This window comes from Staurois parvus, unplaced genomic scaffold (assembly GCF_062004578.1).
Source record: "Staurois parvus isolate SC_StPar_1 unplaced genomic scaffold, SC_StPar_1.0 ptg000357l, whole genome shotgun sequence".
Taxonomy (NCBI): domain Eukaryota; kingdom Metazoa; phylum Chordata; class Amphibia; order Anura; family Ranidae; genus Staurois; species Staurois parvus.
The window spans coordinates 2,163,533-2,182,623 of NW_028318153.1; the positions used below are offsets into that span (position 1 = coordinate 2,163,533).

At 40.8% G+C, this 19,091-nt stretch overlaps 1 protein-coding gene across 1 annotated transcript in view; it reads left to right on the forward strand.

The window, feature by feature from the left end:
- Positions 1-19,091, forward strand: part of USH2A (usherin) — a 1,035,348-nt gene that overhangs the window by 780,690 nt on the left and 235,567 nt on the right. The window contains exon 54 of the mRNA XM_089684798.1: positions 3,330-3,528. Within this exon, the coding sequence (XP_089540924.1) occupies positions 3,330-3,528 (199 nt within the window). The remainder of the gene's footprint in view (positions 1-3,329; positions 3,529-19,091) is intronic.

The window sequence follows — 19,091 nt, forward strand, 5'->3', positions numbered from 1 at the left end:
AAATCAGACTCCCTTCTCATAGAAACCAATCAGCTTCTAACCTCAGCTTGTTCAATGAAGCTTTGGCAATGAAACCTGGAAGCTGATTGGTTTCTATGCAGAAGGGAGTCTGATTTTGGACTCTCCAGCTTTAGTAAATAAACCCCAGTTTGTTTAGGGAAATGTATTTTACGCCTAAGTTTGGTTACATTTTTTATAATCAGCACAAGGGACAGTACTTACATTGAGTGTGAATTGGCCCTTATGCTAGTGGCTTCTCTGTTTATTGAATTGTTAGTTCCTTGCCCCCCCCCCCCCCCATACCCTTGCAGCCATAATCTTCTAAGGCCGACTATGCCTGTCCTTTGCCTTGTATCCCTCATCCATTCATAAAAGATGTACTATAATTTCCATCAATGAAAAGGAAACTTTGAATAGAGGAAGGGCGGATGAATGAAAGGTCCACCTCCTCCATTCATAGAGTGCTTTTCATTGTGGGAAGCAATAATATATCTTCTGTGAATGGAGGAGGGGGCAGAAAGGGCAGGCATAGGCATTAATTTACTAAAGGCAAAAAGATTGTGCACTTTGCAAGTGCAGCTGCACTTATTTTCAACAGACATGTTGACATCCAATTATGTGCAAGTAAAAATGCTGTATTTTTATTATCCTTGCACCTGGTTGGGTAGTCCATAAAGCTAAGCTTCTTCCAGGGGCGGACTGACAACTCATGGGGCCCCCGGGCAATAGGGGATCATGGGGCCCCTGTGTCCTTGCCCAAACTCAAAAAAGCCTATGAAAAAAATACCAGGGGCATCTCATGGGGCCCCCTACTGACCCCTGGCCCTCGGGAAGTGCCCGAGTTTCTGAATGGTCAGTCCGCCCCTGGCTTCTTAATAAAAATACAGCATTTTTACTTGCACATAATTGGATGCAGAGCTTTACCACATTCACCAAGCTCTGGGGAAAATGTGTGCAACTCCATTTGCAAAGTACACAGTCTGTTTGCTTTTTAGTAAATGAATACCTTTGTCTGGCCTTTGTGCCCCCCTCCACCATTTACAAGTGCCTTTGAGGTCCAGTGGCTAATATTAACCCCTGAAGATCAAAGCTGCAGGGGAATGGGCGGGCGTAGGAATGAAAGTTTCAAAGAACACAGCAACCACTAGTACAATGGACACTTCTCATGCAATTATGACAATTATTTAACGCTTCTGGAAGCCAGCAGAATTTCGCTGCATCAAGCATTTGGGCGTTAATTAATTTCATTGGTCAGAATATATAATTTATTCTGGCTATTGAAATAAATTAACACTCAAATGCTAACTTCGCCTAGCAGTAACATGCATTTAGACTCGTTTAAGCTCCTCATGTGTGTTCTCTGCCAAAACACTGCTGCTCCAGGATACCCTGGCAGTGTTTTTTTTTTTATGCCACTAAATTCTGCTGCCACAAAATGCAGCTAAATGCTATGTGTGCATGGACACATAGGGGTTTATTTACTAAAGCTGGAGAGTCCAAAATCAGACTCCCTTCTGCATAGAAACCAATCAGCTTCCAGGTTTCATTGCCAAAGCTTCATTGAACAAGCTGAGGTTAGAAGCTGATTGGTTTCTATGCAGAAGGGAGTCTGATTTTGGACTCTCCAGCTTTAGTAAATAAACCCCATAGGATAACATTCAGAGGAGTTTAGAGGCAGTACAAAAAAAAATGCCTGATGCCCCTAGGAGCAGCTATAAAAACATTCATTGTGCATTCAAATTAAAAAACAAAACTAAAGCTTTAACCCTTTGTACTGATCTGACAACAGGGGGTTTTATACACAATCCGGAGGCTATAGCCACCGGAATTGTGTATAATATTGACAAGCAGACTCCTGCCTGTCAGGTGGAAGCAGTCGGCCGGTTGCACTGCTGCCCAATCACTTCCATAGCCCCTGGTACCAGTGCCCCCCTCCCCCGCACATGCTTCCGCCATGTATCCAGGCCCCGCTTGCACATCTGCGGGCCCGGGGAGCACCATGGCATGTGATGTGGAATGCAACATGTATGACGTCACTTCCAGGTCACGGCTGTCACTTTCCCCCAACTAGAATAGCTGGGGATACATGTATTGCAATGCGATCTGCATTGCAATACATCTAGTGGAAACCAGAGGAGACATGCAAGGTCTTTTAGACCCAGCATGTCTCAATCAAGAGAACCTGTCACCTAAAAACATCACAAACATAAATGTGCTCGCTGGGGCACCTACGATTGAAAACGTCAGTTGTGATACACATGTTACATATTATCGCTGGAGTTAGAGCAATAATTCATAACCTCCTTCATAACACTAAACTGATGATCTACAGGGGCCTTTGAAGCATAGCCTATAGAAAACATAGAGCATTGAAGTTTGTCGCCATTTCATAGGTGTACAAATGTAAGGGTTGGCATACTGGATATCTATTTACTATGTGCAACCTTGTCTTTTGTATTTTACCAAAAATTTCAGTAATCTATTGCATTTGTTTGCCCTAAACTTCACTTTAGTGGGTTTTTTTGTGAACTTTTGCATTTCATAGACCTTTACGATAATATACGGTGTTATAAAAAAAATTTTACCACTATTTTATTCTCTAGGGTGTCTGCTTTCAGAAGGTATATAATGTTTGGGGGGGGTTGTGTAATCTGGTTGTGTAATCTTTAGGCCTATAATAATTTTTTAAACGTTTGCAAAAAATGCAAAAACTGTAAAAGGGTTAAAGGGCTGCTTACCAACTTACTCATGGCTTGTAGAGTACAAAGTGATTTCCCCCCCCAAACAGGAAGACCGCACTCCAAGGGTGTCCTTCAAAGGAATTCAGGTTTCCTGTTGGGGGGATCTGGCAGGATTAACAGGTATTTTCTGTACTTGCTAAAAACGTTAACCTAGAAAAATCCAAACAAATGCAGTCGCCACATCTATGGACCACTACACTGCAATATTTTATGTTTTTTATTGAATGTACACATACTTAAAAAAAAAACATTGATAAGTTCTAAATTTAATGTACAAATTGGCTAAATGGTTAGCACTTCCACCTGGCAGCACTGGGGCATTGGTTTAAATCCCAACCACGGCACCACCTGCCTGGAGTTTTCTGTTCTCCCTGTGCCTGCATGTTCAAAGACATACTGATAAGTTGATTGGTTTCGGTCTAAATTGGCCCATGTATGTATGTAAGTTAGGGACTTTAGATTGTACATTTCTTGAGGGTTAGGGACTGATGTGAATGTACAATATATATGTAAAGCGCTGCGTAAATTGACGGCGCTATATAAGTACCTGTAATAAATAAATAAAATAAATATTTGTTCCTAATAAAGGTGGTTGCAACCACAAAACAAGGAGTTCCCGAAAATGTCCTTCCACCTATTGTCACCACAGTGAACTCTACAGCGCTACATGTCAACTGGGCGGAGCCAAGAAAAACAAATGGTGAGATTAGAGAGTACCAATTACACCAGGCGGACAGAGGTCTCATCCATGCCAGCTTCTCAGGGAAAAAACAATATACAGTAACAGGTATGTAAAACAAAGAAATTCAATCCAAGCATGAATGAGCGATTATGTAGGCTGCAGAAACACAAGTTTCTGCCACAGCAATCTGACCAGAAGTGGGAGCGGGCACCTGTCAAAACCAGGTACCTGCTTCCCCGTCCCCCCCCCCAAAAAAAGTGCCAAAAGTGGAGGGAGGGGGATACAAACAAGCGGAATTTCCTCTTTAAAGCAACCTGTCAAGTAAAAAAGATGTATTTGTTTTTTTTTTTTAATTAAATGTTTCTCTCTTTAACTTCTTATTAACCCTTAGTTTATACTAATCAGCCCTAATTAACTCCTTATCCATTCAGTTATTTTCCTGATGATTTTTTTGTTCATTTCTATTTTATCAACCATTAATATCTAAACTTTTTTTGTGTTTGTCTGTTAATATTTTTTACACGTTTAACATATATTTAAACGTTTCACATTTTAAAAAGCGCAAAGTTAAAAAAAAAAAACCCCACTTAATTTAATTTGTAAATAACTTTGTAATGCTTTGTACTGGATCATAATTTTAGTGTCATTTAAAATAAGACAAATTAGAGAATAAAATGTGCATCTTTTATCTGCAATAAGGACCCTTTCACATGGGCGGTTAGATTTCAGCTTTTAGCTGCATTTAGAGGAACTTATTTACCACAGCTAAATGTAGACAATGCATCCCCATGGCTCCAGTTTGCTCAGCGCTTTACAATATAAAGAGAGACAATGCAGCAATGATACAGTTCAATACAAGAGGGTTAGGAGGAACCTGCTCCTTGGAGCTTACAATCTAAGAGGGAGGGGGTGGTGGTACAAAAAGTAATAACTGTGGGAGGATGAACTGATAGGAGGAATAGAAGGTTCGTTATTAGCTGAAGGCAGGATAGGCTTCCCTGAAGAGATTTGTTTTCAGAGGTCGCCTAAAAGTGGGCAGAGTAGGCAATAGTCAGATAGATTGGGGTAGAGAGTTCCAGAGGATGGGAGAGGCTCTGGAGAAGTCCTGAAGATGAGCATGGAAGGAGAAGACTAGAGAGCTAGAGAGCAGGAGGTCATGGAAGGAGTGGAAAGGATGGTTTGGGTGATATTTGGAGACAAGATTGGTGATGCAATTTGGGGCAGTTATAAATGGCTTTATATGTTATTGTTAATGTTTTGAATTTTATCCGTTGGGCAATGGGAAGCCAGTGGGGGGATTGGCAGAGAGGGATGGCAGATATGGAACGGTTAGTAAGGTGAATGAATCTGGCAGCAGCATTAATGATAGACTGAAGAGGGGATAGCCTGCAATGAGGTCGGCCAATGAGGAGGGAGTTACAATAGTCAAAGCGAGAGATAACAAGGGAGTGAATAAGTTGCTTAGTAGTTTCAGAGGTTAAGAACGGGCGTATCTTGGAGATTAAAACCCATAGTGATGGTGTCAAAGTGGGGCACACGCTTAGCAGTGATAAACTAATCACAGAAATAACAAATATTTCAAAAAATAAAACAACCAATAATATTTCAAAAAAAGTCATTAATATGTGAAAAAAATAATTGTGAAAAAATTAATTAATGTGAATCCAAATAAAACATCACATATTTAAATCCACCATGTGATAAAACAACTTCCAGTGACAACAAAAAATATCCAATGATGAAAAAAACAGTGGTCACAGTGCTCCCCCACACGGGTGTGCACTTACCAGTGCTTTATTGTCCTCTGCTTTGGCAGGTGAGAAAAAGAAGAGGGCTTTAACTGGTAAGCGATGATATGATCGAAGCTTCGGCCATTTTGTGGGTGGCAAGTGGATAAAGCCAGATCGTAGACAGACATATGCTTCATAGAACCCAGCAACAAGGGAGACTTTGGCGACTACCATCCAGGGAAATGAGGGAGATGTGCAGTTTGCAGTAAGCACAGCACGGAAAGCTTTTGAGAGTTGGAGCAAGCTGCCCTGCCATGTCCGAGAACGATACCTGTACAGATGATAGGGTTGTTCATGGAGTGACATCAGATACCTTGTGAGATCCTTGTGCATAGATGGCTGAACAAGTGGATATTGGCGACTCCTTTCACCTCTTATATCATCACTTACCAGTTAAAGCCCTCTTCTTTTTCTCACCTGCTAAAGCAGAGTACAATAAAGCACTGGTAAGTGCACACCCGTATGGGGGCACACTGTGACCACTGTTTTTTTTCATCACTGGATATTTTTTGTTTTCACTGGAAGTTGTTTTTATCACTTGGTGGATTTAAAATATGTGATGTTTTATTTGGATTCACAATAATTAATTTTTTCACTATATATTTTATTCACATATTAATGAAATTTGTTTGAAATATTATTGGTTGTTTCATTTTTTTGAAATATTTGTTATTTCTATGATTAGTTTATCACTGCTAAGTGTGCGCGCCACTTTTACACCATCACTATGGGTTTTAATTTTTATTGGATTTATTTATATAGTGGCAGCAAGGGAATGTTATGATATTGGTATTTTCACATATGATTTAATTTATTTTTGCATCTAGAGCGATATTGTGTATTTCACTATTGATTTCATACACTTGGTTTTGATTAAGTATCTTGGAGATGTTACGGAGGTGAAGTCTACAAGATTTGGACAGTGATTGGATTTGGGTCTGAAAGGACAGATGGGAGTCTAGGAGTACACCTAGTACCCTGGCATGAGGGGAGGGACTGATGGTTGTATTATTGATCTTTTTTTTTTCATTTTCATAACATACCATTTTATACATTTAGGAAAAATAAAATCGACAGTGTCCAGGAGCGATGTACCGCTCCTATCTGTACATAAATTCAGTTAATTGCAAGTCAAAGAAAAAATAAGTAAACAGTTGCTAATGGAAAAGGCAAGAATTTGCTACTGCAGCTAAATGCAGCTGCATGTAAACGCATGTAATCGCAGATAAACACAATGTACAAAAGTGAGTGATCTCTGTGCCAGGAGCGTTGGAATTTCATAATAAAAAAAACATGCATTTACAAGCGGCAGAACGACCGCCCGTGTGAAAAAGGCCTAACACTATTTATTTTTAACCTAACACTGGTTAAAAAAAGAAAAATGTATTTTGTTTAGTTTTGTTATGTTTATTTATGAAAAAAAATCTGTGTTGCCAGACAATATTTATGAAGAAAAAAGCCTTAATTGTCCTTAAAAAAAAAAATATATGTATTACCTTGTTATCTTAAGTAACGACCAAGTTATTTCCGAATCAAAAAAAGAAAAAAATGGTTTTGTTTAGTTTTGTTATGTTTAACTGTGAAAAAAAATCAGTGTTGCAAGACAATAATTATGAAGAAAAAAGCCTTGATTGTCCTTAAAAAAAATATATGTATTACCTTGTTATCTTAATGCAGACCATACATGGGTTGAATTCTGAACAAACTTTCTTTTGAAAATCAGAAATTTTGTGCAGTTTGTAATCCGATGGTGCCACCATTGATTTAGAAATTCAACTGACCCAGCCTTTAATTTCATCTCATGTTGCTACAGAATTATTTTCTTTTCTTTCCAAGTCACAGCTCATGCTCATTTCTTTTTCATTTACATTTCTCGCACAATTCTCCCATCATTGATTCGAAATTTGTTAGTTTTTAAAAAAAAATTCCAACATGCCCGATCACTCAGATTCAATGGTCTCACAAAAATCAGTTGTTTCTATGACCCACTAATGGTGCAAAATTCGAACAAAAATTCTTAGAAAAGATTTTTAAAAGAAAATTATTTCGGAATTCGACCCGTATATGGCCAGCTTAAGTAATGACCAAGATATTGCTGAATAAACAGGTCCATAGCAGAATTGTAGAAATTGCTCTGGTCCATTGGGGGTAAACAGGTATGACAGGCAAAGTGGTTAATTTAATTGGTTATAAAATGCTAGGTGTGTTTTCATAATGCACAGAATATAACTGGTAAACATTTATAAGTAATAACATCAGAGACTGTTGTTCTGAGAATATTTGACAGTGTTAGGAGATCAGGAAGGGTTTTATTCCCTCTTTTGTAGCACATTGGACCATGCTTTATAAGTTTTTTTTGCCTTCCTCTGGATCAACTGTGGGAGAAGGGTTCCGTATAGGGGAGTTTTCCATTTATTTTATTAGTTTCATATTTTGATTTTCACCTTTTTATCTTTTACAAGAAGCAAGATCGAGGTGTTTGCTGTTTTCAGTGTCAGCCTAGCAATGACGGCTAAGAACGGGGAACTCTGACATTGGCCAGAACATGCTTTTCCCTTCCCTGATTATTTTTAATTCCATCAAAGCTATGCTTCTATCATTCCTCAGAGGCTTTGTGGGAATTGCGGTAAATGTGCTTGTTGCGTGAAATCCATAAATTGCTTATAATCCTCTAAAGATGTTAAAAAAAGCAGGCGGTAATTGGAGACGGAAGTCCTCGGTTAATTATTTAGAGGTGTTATCAATGCTTTAAGTAAACTGAGGAATCTTCGGCTATCACACTGAGCTGGAGGCTTCTGGGAGCCCGCGTGCAGCCGCTATCATCTTCTCAAATTCTCTAATGCAAACAGCACATGGCAGCTTGTCAATAAAGGCCTTTTATATCATTTATTAGTGAATACTTCCACCGCCCTGTACAAAACAATTTGTTTCACCTTGTGTTACCATTACCTTACAAATGAGTTGGAGGGAACGCGGTAGAGAGAGATGCAGTTTGGGAAGCATGGCACTAGGTAAGTTTTATTGGCTGTTGTTGTTTGTTATACGAATGATCGGAACACTTGTAACATGTCTTATAATAACACACGGAAAGTCACAGGAGTTTCAGATTTTCAAGGGCAGTTCAGGGTTTTTAAAGCTGAACTCTGGGATAAGCAAATATGATCATGTGTGTTCCTTCTTTAACCCCTTGCCCTCCAGAGGATTTACCCCCCTTCCTGACCAGGCCATTTTTTGCGATACAGCGCTGCGTTACTTTAAGCGGCAATTGCGCAGTCATGCAATGCTGCACCCAAATGAAATTTATGTCCTTTTGTTCCCAAAAATAGAGCTTTCTTTCGGTGGTATTTAATCACCTCTGCGTTTTTGATTTTTTTGCACTATAAACAAAAAAAGACTGACAATTTTCACAAAAACACAATATTTTTGTCTTTTTTGCTATAAAACATGTCCAGTAAAAAAAATTTAAAAATCAAATTTCGTCATAAATTCAGGCCAAAATGTATTCTGCTACATGTCTTTGCTAAAAATCCCAATACGTATAAATTAATTTGTTTACCTGAAAGTTGTAGCGTCTACAAATGGTGGTATATACAGTATACTGGATTTTTTCTTATACCAGTAACGCGGTAATCAGCGATGGACTGTGACGGGCATTCTGACACCCGGGGGGGGGGGGGGACTGAAACTGTCACTGACATCCCTAGTGACACTAATACAGTGATCAGTGCTAATAAAAAGCACTGACACTGTACTAATTGCACTGGAAAGGAAGGGGTTAACATCTGGGACGATCAAAGGGTTAACTGTGTGCTGTTTTACTAGGGAAACATACTGCTTTGTATTGCTGTGTATTGCAGAGCAATACAAAGCAGCATGCCAGTGCTGATAGGGGAGAAAGATGTTGTTCCCCGGTCCTGGCCAGAGATTCCCCGCCGGCACCTGGTGATCGTCATCTGTAGCCGCCAATGGCAGCGCGGGTAGAGCGGCGAGCGCACCACTACCCAGAAATGCGGAATCACATGTATATATATATATATATACATGATTTTGTGCAGCCCTGTAGCAGTAGTTATGCTATAGGGCAGCGGGACACCGGCTAATCATGCTTTGTGTATTTCCCTCTGTGCAGGAGCTTCTGGTGATAAAGACCGGTCACTGCTGTTCTCTTTCCTTGATCAGGGTGGCTGGTCTTATCTCCGCCCCTTCCTTTAGTTTTCTGCAGGCAGCCTGTAGTGGGTGGAGTCTACTGGATCCCTCCCACAGCTCTGCTCTCTGCACAAGTTATGCACAGCACAGTGATGATGTCACTGCTACTTTTATATGGTGACATCAAGGTTTGCAAAGGTGTTTGGTGCACAGCATATATTTCTGTGGCTAGTGAGGAATACTTTTAAAGAAAAGCTTTTTAGCTTTAAAGGATAAGTTCACCTTTTGGACAAAAATTAAAAAAATGCACATTTTTTTGCAGGTAAATGCATTTAATATTTTTGCCCTAAAGAGCCTGGAAAGCATTGCACCAAAGATCAATAGATCACTGATGACATGCAGGTCTCCTGCAGACCTGCCAGAATATCGGTTATCTGTACTGGATGTACGAGCCAGCAGATATTCACAGGAAGCTTCAATGAACAACCCCAGTGTTCCACAGCGCCATGGTAGTTCATTGAAAACTACAAGTTGACGGCCACTAAGGCTGCCGGGACTTGCAGATCATTCATTCACAGAAGTCCGTGAATGAATGACGCGACCGTGTGGGCAGATCACCGCACAGCCGCGCTGTTTTCAAATCTGAGAGATAGTATGTGACTTCTCCCCATACAATCTGTCAGAGGGAGGGAGAGGGGGGGGGCAGCAGGTGCGGCTGTGGCTATTGGAACATGTTACATGTTCCACTCTAAAAATGGGTGCAACATGTAAAATGTTCCAGAGGTGAACATATCTTTTAAAGCATTACTAAACCCACAACAGTAAAATCAGTCTGTATATGTAGTAAAGCATGCTTGTTATGCTCACTGTGGAACCTAAGGGGTTAATCCTCTGCATTATGTAAAAAGGCTGTTAGATCCTGACTTCTCTGATCCTCCACTTCTTCCAGTGTCCCCTTCTTATCTCCTGATAATACATATTGTGTGGAGACACTCTGCACATGCTCAGTTTGGTGTATTGCTAGAGAGGGTTTTTTTTTCTTGAGAGAGTGCATGTGATCAGCACAGGGCCAATCAGCACTGTCCAGACATAGGTCAGGGGTCCTGCATCCTCCTAGAGCGGAATGAAAACTCCTCCTACAAGCTTTAACCAGTGCTCTGCTGGACACTGATAGAAGTCACAAGACTGCTCTAACTGCTAATAAGGAAAGGTATTTAGCAGTTTATATTTACTCAAGTAGTTGCATTTCCATGTTCTGTGTACTGTGGGAGACCAGATATAGTGAATTCAGGGTCCTGGGTTTAGTAACACTTTAAATTAGCCCAAAACCCTAACTTGATGTCATTTAGTTACTACTGTGTATTATAAATGATTGCCATGCGGTTTTTGTTTTGTTTTTACCAGAAAACATCAGCCAACAGTGGACTTTAGCCTGCTGTTGACTGTAAGCAGGTCACAGGAGTACAGAATGAGGTGCACTCCTGTGACCTGTTTACAGCCAACTAGACTAAAGTCCGCTGTTGGCTGACGTCCCTCAGCCAGTCCAAGTTCTGGAGAGATCCCAACATAAATCTCAGGATCCACCCAAATGCCTGGACCGGCACCTGGCTTGGCCTCTCAGCGAGCCGCTGGGAGACTGAGTCAGCCGATCCCACCCCCTCCACAGCCCACCACTTTAGTGAGCACTGGAGGGGCAGAGCAGAAAGATGGTGACTGATAGTCACCAGCTCTCTGCTCACCGAAGTGATCAAAGACCGCTGATCGCTCAGTTCTCATTGTCGAGGTGGTGGAGGACAGCTGCAGCTGGGATTGGTGCTGCAGCCATCTAGATGAGTATGTATATTTGTTACTTTTGATTTCCACACTTTTATTTAAATGTATCCTCTTTTGGAGTAATATGTAGCCGATGCTAGATTGAGTGCATGTGTAGACAAAACGTGGCTGGAGGAGGCAAAAGGAGATCAGCATCAGTTCACACTCCTTCAGTTACTTTCTGTCTACATGCACTCGGTCCACCATCTGTTACATATTATTGGACTGGACCAGTTTCCTGATACCGACAACAGTGAACCATGTCTGTGTAATGTCCATCAGCACAGCTGCTTATAATCTCATCCAGGGGTATATGTGAGAGGGTGACAACACAGGAATACAATTGAGAGACAGTTGCCACCAGTGCCGTGACAAGGACATCCAGTGCCCAGGGCAAAGATGTCAAACTGTGTCCCCCCATTCATGGTGTGGGAACTTAGAGGATCTGCTTAGGTGATGCACAGCCACACCTCCTCTTGGCTCTCTCCTGGCTGCTCCCAGTGCTGGGTTGACAGGAGTAGTGATGCCGCTGTCTCTACTGCTGTCAGCCTTGTAAGAGAAGGAACTGAGCACAAGGTGCTCCCATCCCTGCAATAAACCATTGAGCCTAGGGCAGCCGCCCCTCCTGCCCATTCCTTGTCCCGGCCCTGGTTGTCACCCCAATACAGGATGTAAATGAGGAAGGGTCAACCTGATAGCCTTCTAATATAACTGCAGATTTAAAGACAATGTGTGAAGTTACATCAAAGAGGAACTTCATCATTATCTTAAAAATGACAATAAAGGCACCTTTGGAAATGTTTAGTACTTGCAATTTACAAACAAATTTATTTTCTTTTTCCTCTCTCTTCTCATGGTGGCTATTTTCACAGAGGGCAGATAAAGCCATCTCCCTTTACTTTCTAGAACAATGGTGGTGCCTCCTGGAACATGTGACAGTGCATGTCATTCTGTCCCAAGTTTGCTACATAGTTGAATGCTCAGATGTGCTGGATGGAGCTTCCTCTTCCACAATCATAGTATCCTGGCAAGCAAGGAAAGAAACACATTCTTCTATTGTAATATTATTTATTAAAATCGTTATTTATTACAATAAAAAACATGTAAATAGAGGCTCTTAAAGTAGAACTAAAGGCAAAACTTTTTTTTCATTTTGGTTGGATTAAGGGTTATACCCTCTGTCATCTGTGTCCCCTTGGTGTGAGTTTTTTCACTTCCTGTCCTAGAGCCAAAACAGGAAGTGAGGGAATCCCTGGTTGTCAGTAGAACTAACATCCTCATTTGCCTTCATTCCTGTTCTGGTGACAACTTACAATTTTCATTGACTTTCACTCATGGTGATATTGGTGACCAGGACAAATAGAGAGGGTGAATCTCCATAATGGGTACACAGACTTCTATAAAAACCTGACAGCTGTTCCAATCCCTCCCCACTCTATCCAAAACTTGAAAAACAAAAATTTCCTTCAATTACACTTTAAAATTCACATCAGTGTACTGATACGTTTTGTCGTACAGCTTCTTCTGAAAAAGTTGTATAATAAAACACACTAGTCAGCTGCTTTGAATATTTTATAAATTACAATGTTGCAGCCTGAACACTGGGGGAGAGGATACTGAGGAAATGCTTCCTCCTGTCTGCAGTAGATTTACCACTTGAGCTTCAGAAGATTTTACCCAATTCATGACCAGGGCATTTTTAGCTATTCAGCACTGTACTACTTTACCTGGCAATTGCTCAGTCATACAACACTGTACAAAAATTAAATTTATATCCATTTTGTTTTACATAAATAGTGCTTTCTTTTGGTGGTATTTGATCAGCACTGGGTTTTTATTTTTTATTATATAAACAAAAAAAAGACAGAACATTTAAAAAATATATATTTTCTTCATAGATTTAGGCCAAAATGTATTGTGCTACACGTCTTCGGTAACAAATCCTAATAGTGTATATTAATTGGTTTGTGTGAAAGTAAAGTGTCTACAAATTATGGTAAACATGGAATTTAAGCAGCTCTGACCCTATACTGGTAATGGTGGTGATCAGCAACTTATAGTGGAACTGTGATAGTGTGGTGGGCAATCTGGTGCTAACAAACACTGGCTGGGAGGGACGCTAACTGACAAATTGACACTTATGTTACTAGTGACAGTAATACAGTGATAACACTGTACACTGTACTAATGAAACTGGCTGGGTGAAGGGTGATCAGGATGGTAATTAAGGGGCTAACTTTGTGCCTAACAAGTGTAATATGTGCTGCTTTTACTCATAGATCTGCCTGCTTTTTCTCCCTGAACTGATGATTTCAGGGAGAAGCAGGGGCGGACTGACAACTCATGGGTCCCCCGGACAATAGGAAATCATGGGACCCCTGTGTTCTTGCCCACACTCAAACCACACCCAAAAAAGCCTCTGAAAGGTACCAAGGGCATCTCATGGGGCCCCTTACTGACCCCTGGGCCCTCGGGCAGTGCCCGAGTGCCTAAATGGTCAGTTCGCCCCTGGGGAGAAGAAACAGCCAGATCCCTGTTCTGTGTACAAAGTTTTGTGTGTATGTAAACACAGATCTCTGTGCTGTGATTGTCACAGCCAATCAGCAGGTATACAGCCAAAATAATTGGCTGCAAACTGCTGACAAACTCGTGCTGCGTCCAATCACAGCACAGGTCAGCAGGTGATGCATGCATGCACAGATTGGATATGTTTTCCTCTAGCTGGGATGCATAGTGCGCCCGTAATTCTTGGTGGGCGGCGCTGGCAGAATGCATTGGCTCTAATGAGCTAATACAACTCACACTAGAGGCCAAATGTGCGTACTACACTAGCATACACCAAGGATCTAAAGACGTAATAAATTCCTCATCTAAAATAGAAAATGGTGAAAACATACACACAGTGATCATTAACACTGACTACCTGTAGAGATCTAATATTAAATAGTGTGTGGGGCCTGAACATGTGGATCCTGGGACATGTTTTAAGATATTTTATGCTATATTTATTTTATTCTATTTTAACTGAGCACAAGCAGTATATATACATTTTTCTACCTAGTACATGTATGTGGGTTTGTGGATTCTGTCATGACGAGTCAAAGATGGGAGGTTAATTCCCACTCACTGGGTGGGTCAGATGCAGCCCACATTTGACATGCAGTAGTCTCGACACTACACTGTTTAACCACTTACCCTCAAGAGAATTTACCCCCCCACCCCTTCCTAACCAGGCCAATTTTTGCAATACGGCTCTGCATTACTTTAACTGACAATTGCGCAGTCATGCAATGCTGCACCCAAATGAAATTTACGTCTTTTATTCCCCCACAAATAGAGCTTTCTTTTGGTGGTATTTGATCACCTGTGTACTTTTTATTTATTGAGCTATAAAAAAAATACAGTCAATTTTGAAAAAAAAACTATATTTTTGATGTTTTGCTATTAAATATGTCCAGTAAAAAAATTTTAAAAATCAAATTTCATCATAAATTTAGGCCAAAATGTATTCTGCTACATGTCTTTGCTAAAAAAAAAACCCAATATGTATAAATTAATTGGTTTATGGGAAAGTTATAGCGTTTATAAATGGGGATATACAGTATATACTTGCATTTTTTTAACTAGTAATGGCGGCGATCAGCGACTGCGGCAGGCATTCCAGTTTCCATCACAATTTGTCACATGCCTGATGAAGGGGTCCTGCGAGACTCCGAAACGTTGCCTTGCTGTAACTATGTGATGGTTTATTAAAACCTTTGGACCCATATTGGTGATCCTCGGTGTGCTGGTGACATTTTTTCCTTGCGGCAGGCATTCTGACACTGGGGAGAACTGACTTGGTGTCACTGACATCCCCAGTGACACCAATACAGTGATGAGTGATAATAAAAAGCACTGAAACTGTACTAATGGCACTGGGCAGGAAGGGGTTAATATCTGGGGTGATCAAAGGGTTAACTGTGTGCTGTTTCACATTATGTGCTGTGTATGTTTTACTGTAAGCACACTGCAAAGCAGTGTGCAGGAGCTGACATGGGAGAGAACTGTACTGTTTACATACAGTTCTGTCCCCCCAGTCGGTAGTACTCAGCGATCACCGGGTGCCGGTGAGTAATCAATTGCTGGGACCCGGTGATTGACAGCCGAGGCTGCGAATGGCGGCACGGGTAGGGTATATATACGTGATTTTTGCGCACCCCTGCTGCCCTGTAGCAGTATTTCTGCTATAGGGCAGACGGCAAGCGATTAAGAGAGGGTGCAGGAGACATTTGTGTTGGCTCTGAGGAAGAGACAAGTCCTTGAAACACCTTAGCCTGTTGGATGTTCATGTACCCTGTGATGGGATGTGATGTATTGCATACTGGATGGTGCTGTTGTTTTATGATGAGCCTTTGACTTACTCGTCTTTTGTGAGTATAATACTTACTACTTTTATACAAATAAAATCAAGTTCTAAGGACAATGCACTAGGCCAGTGCTCCCTCTCTTGTGCTTTTTTGGCGTGTGCATGCACGCCCGAACACCAGGAAGCAGGTCGCAATGTCCAGGTCCCTTAGCCTTCAGCTGCCACCTACCTGCAGTAATTGTACTATGGGCGGGCGGAAAGTGGTTAAGGGTATCTTCTTTGGCTAGATATAAAGTAGCTGGACTGGATCTCTAGGGCTGCTCTTCAATGGTAAAAGGTAGAATGTTTTTGAAAATGTGTTTGCTGTGTATTGTGACACTGCAGGAATCCATTCAAGAACTTAGGACAATCACAGGGCCAATAAAGGAGATCTGACCATTCACCCAACAATCCTGAGCACCTCTCACCTACAGCTCTGCATGGATTTTGATCACGAGCAGCCGCAGTGCTTTCAGTTGAGTAGCAAATGCAAACTGAAGTGTAAATGATAACGCCATGAGCGATTTTTCTATAAATTTCACAATAAGTGCTTTTTTTACATCGGATCCTTCAGTAATGTACGTATAATGAATCGTGTTTTATGGTGCTTTTCTTGAAGATCTTACACGACTCCCTTTAGGGGAATTGGAATAATTGGTTGCCACAGTAATCCCCTCTATCTGAAATGTTAAATTCCTGCCGTTCCTCCATAACTTACTTCACAAGGCTTTCAGACACCATTTCTTATGCTGTATATCATATTTCCCATTGCTGACAAGACATGCAGGATCTCATTATCTGTTGGTCATTGGTGTGTCTTGTCAAAATATACACAGTGCAGAGAAATATGTATTCTTCCATTGCTAACTTGTTTTAGATGATCTATAAACCCAGGAATACCTATGTTATCTATTGCAGCTTCTCGGTCCCTAGAAATGGTAGCTGCATTAGTTTTGTTTGCTTAACCACTTCAAGTCTGGATACTTTTATCCCCTTCCTGTCCAGGCCAATTTTCAGCTTGCAGTGCTGTCGCACTTTGAATGACAATTGTGCGGTCATGCAACACTGTACCCATATGAATTTTTTAGAATTTGTTTTGAGACAGATACAACTTTATGATGGTATTTATTCACCACTGGGATTTTTATTTTTTTGCTATATAAATGAAAAAGTCCAAAAGTTTCGAAAAAAGTTATTTACTTATAAAATTTTGCAAATATTATTATCATTATTATTATTAAAATACAGGACTTATATAGCGCTGACAGTTTGCTCACCGCTTTACATTATGGAGGGAGACAGTACAGTAACAATACAGTTCAATACAAGAGGGATTAGAGGGCCCTGCTCCTTGGAGCTTACAATCTAGGAGGGAGGGGATAGTGGTAGAAGAGCTAATTAGCTGTGGGGATGGAGTGGTTGGGGGAGTAGGGGATTCCAGTAGTTAGCCGGGGTCGGGGTAGGCTTCCCTGAAGAGATGATCTTTCTTCATAAATCTTGGCTAACATTTATTCAGTTATCTTTTTAGTAAAAAAAATAATCCAAATTAACTAATAACCAAAAATTAAACAATGAAATAAACATTTTTATTTTTTTTATATTATTTTTTTTTTTTTTACATACTGTCACACTAGCAGTACAGTGTCACCATAGTGACACTGTACTACTTGTGGGGGGTGATGAAGATTCTTTTTATTTTTTACACTGATTGTTTTTACATCCATAAAGGCTGTAAAAGCAATCATTTCTCCTTCTCTCTGGCTGCATTCTTGCAGCCATTGCGAAATACTGTGAGAGCTGTGATTGATCACAGCTTGTCCAATGGTACAAGGCTGTTGTGAATAGTCTTGTACCATGTGATCTCTGTGATCATTCACAGATTTCACACATAGTAAGCAATGATGTCAGAAGTGACATCTTGCTTACACCTATTCACACTGAGGTCCCGTACAGCGATCGGTGTTCCACTGTGTCCTCCAGACACAGCAGGCACCTGATCGCGGTGTCGCGCGCTCCCAGGGAGTGCGCACAATCCAAAATGGCGGGCGCCATTAATGAACGGCAACCAGCCCCTGCACTGCCACCGTCTGGCCGTTTATATACAGTGGCCGGACGGGAAGTGGTTAAGGACATATATTATCAGTGAGGACAGAAAAGTACTAAGCATTTTCCACTCTTGCATCCAAAGTCAGTAATCAGTCCAAGGGCTTGTTTTCGTTTTATTGAGGATAAAACAACTTGTACGGGTATATGGGATGCCCAATGGAACTGACACTACTCGGAGGACAACTTCCTATATACAATAAAGGCAAGAATTTAGCAAAAAAAAAAAGATCCTGGACTCTATATTCCTTCAGGTGTGGCTCTTGACTTTTGAAGAATCAGCACACAGTCTTTACTGGGAGCACTTGGTCCCCTTAAATGAACCTCTTCAGACTCCAGATGAAAATCTCCTCATCCAACTGGCTGTCATGAAGAATATCCCAGGGCAAGAGATTCCAAGACACATGAGAATGCTGTCCCGTGCACACAAGTGCCTACTCACAGGGCATTGTAACATGAAACATGCACAGAAAAGTGGACTTTTCTGTTACCAATCCGTAAAGGTTAAGTTCACCTAAAAAAAAAAATAAATGCACATATTTTTGCAGGATAAAATGTGCTTTTATTATCTGTAGTTACAGAAGCCTGCAAAGTATTGCACCCGTCATGGCTGGATCAGGGGTGCAATGTCAGGCTCCTGCAAACACTTCCTCATAGTTGCTTCTGTCTCCTAATAGCCTCTTGAAAAATATTTTTGGACCATTCATTTGTAGCTATGCTACTGTAGTAGAGTCGCATGGCACTGTGGATAAAGAATATTGTATTTACTGATACTTCCTCCAATAACTAGGGACTTGTTTTGCTACACAGGTTCTACACAGGTGCCTCCAGGCACACCAGCCAGACATGGGACATTGTACTCAAAGCCTTTTACTGTAATTTGGAGTCTTGAAAGATACCCACCCAACCAGATTGCAACCAATAGGAATGTTGTACAATGTGTGTGACAACTTATAAAGTTTCTGATAATGGTAAAGTTCAGGAGGAGTACACTGATGGAATATAAGTATTTTACAGGAGCAGCACCATCCTTTAGCATGGGTTCACACCAATGCGGTGTGGGAAACGCTGTGAATCCTGTGCACTTCCCGCACCACACTGCAATCACATCGTGTTCGTACAATCTGTTGCGGGTGTCAATGATAAATGATTATAGACAAGAAAGTGCAGCGCTGGGATAAATAAATAAATTGTCAAAAGGACTATGAAATCACTATAAACACCAATTAAATAATTCAATCTAAAATCAGAAATGGTATAACAAAAAGTTCCAATGTAAACAGTATATAAAGTGACTCTCGTGCTTAATGACTCTGGATCCGGTATCAGTGCAGTAGTGGTAAAGGTAATGCGCACTCACCGGACGCGCATAATTATTGCGCCTTATGTTAACATCCAGATATCATCAGACAGGTATTAGGTAGATAGAC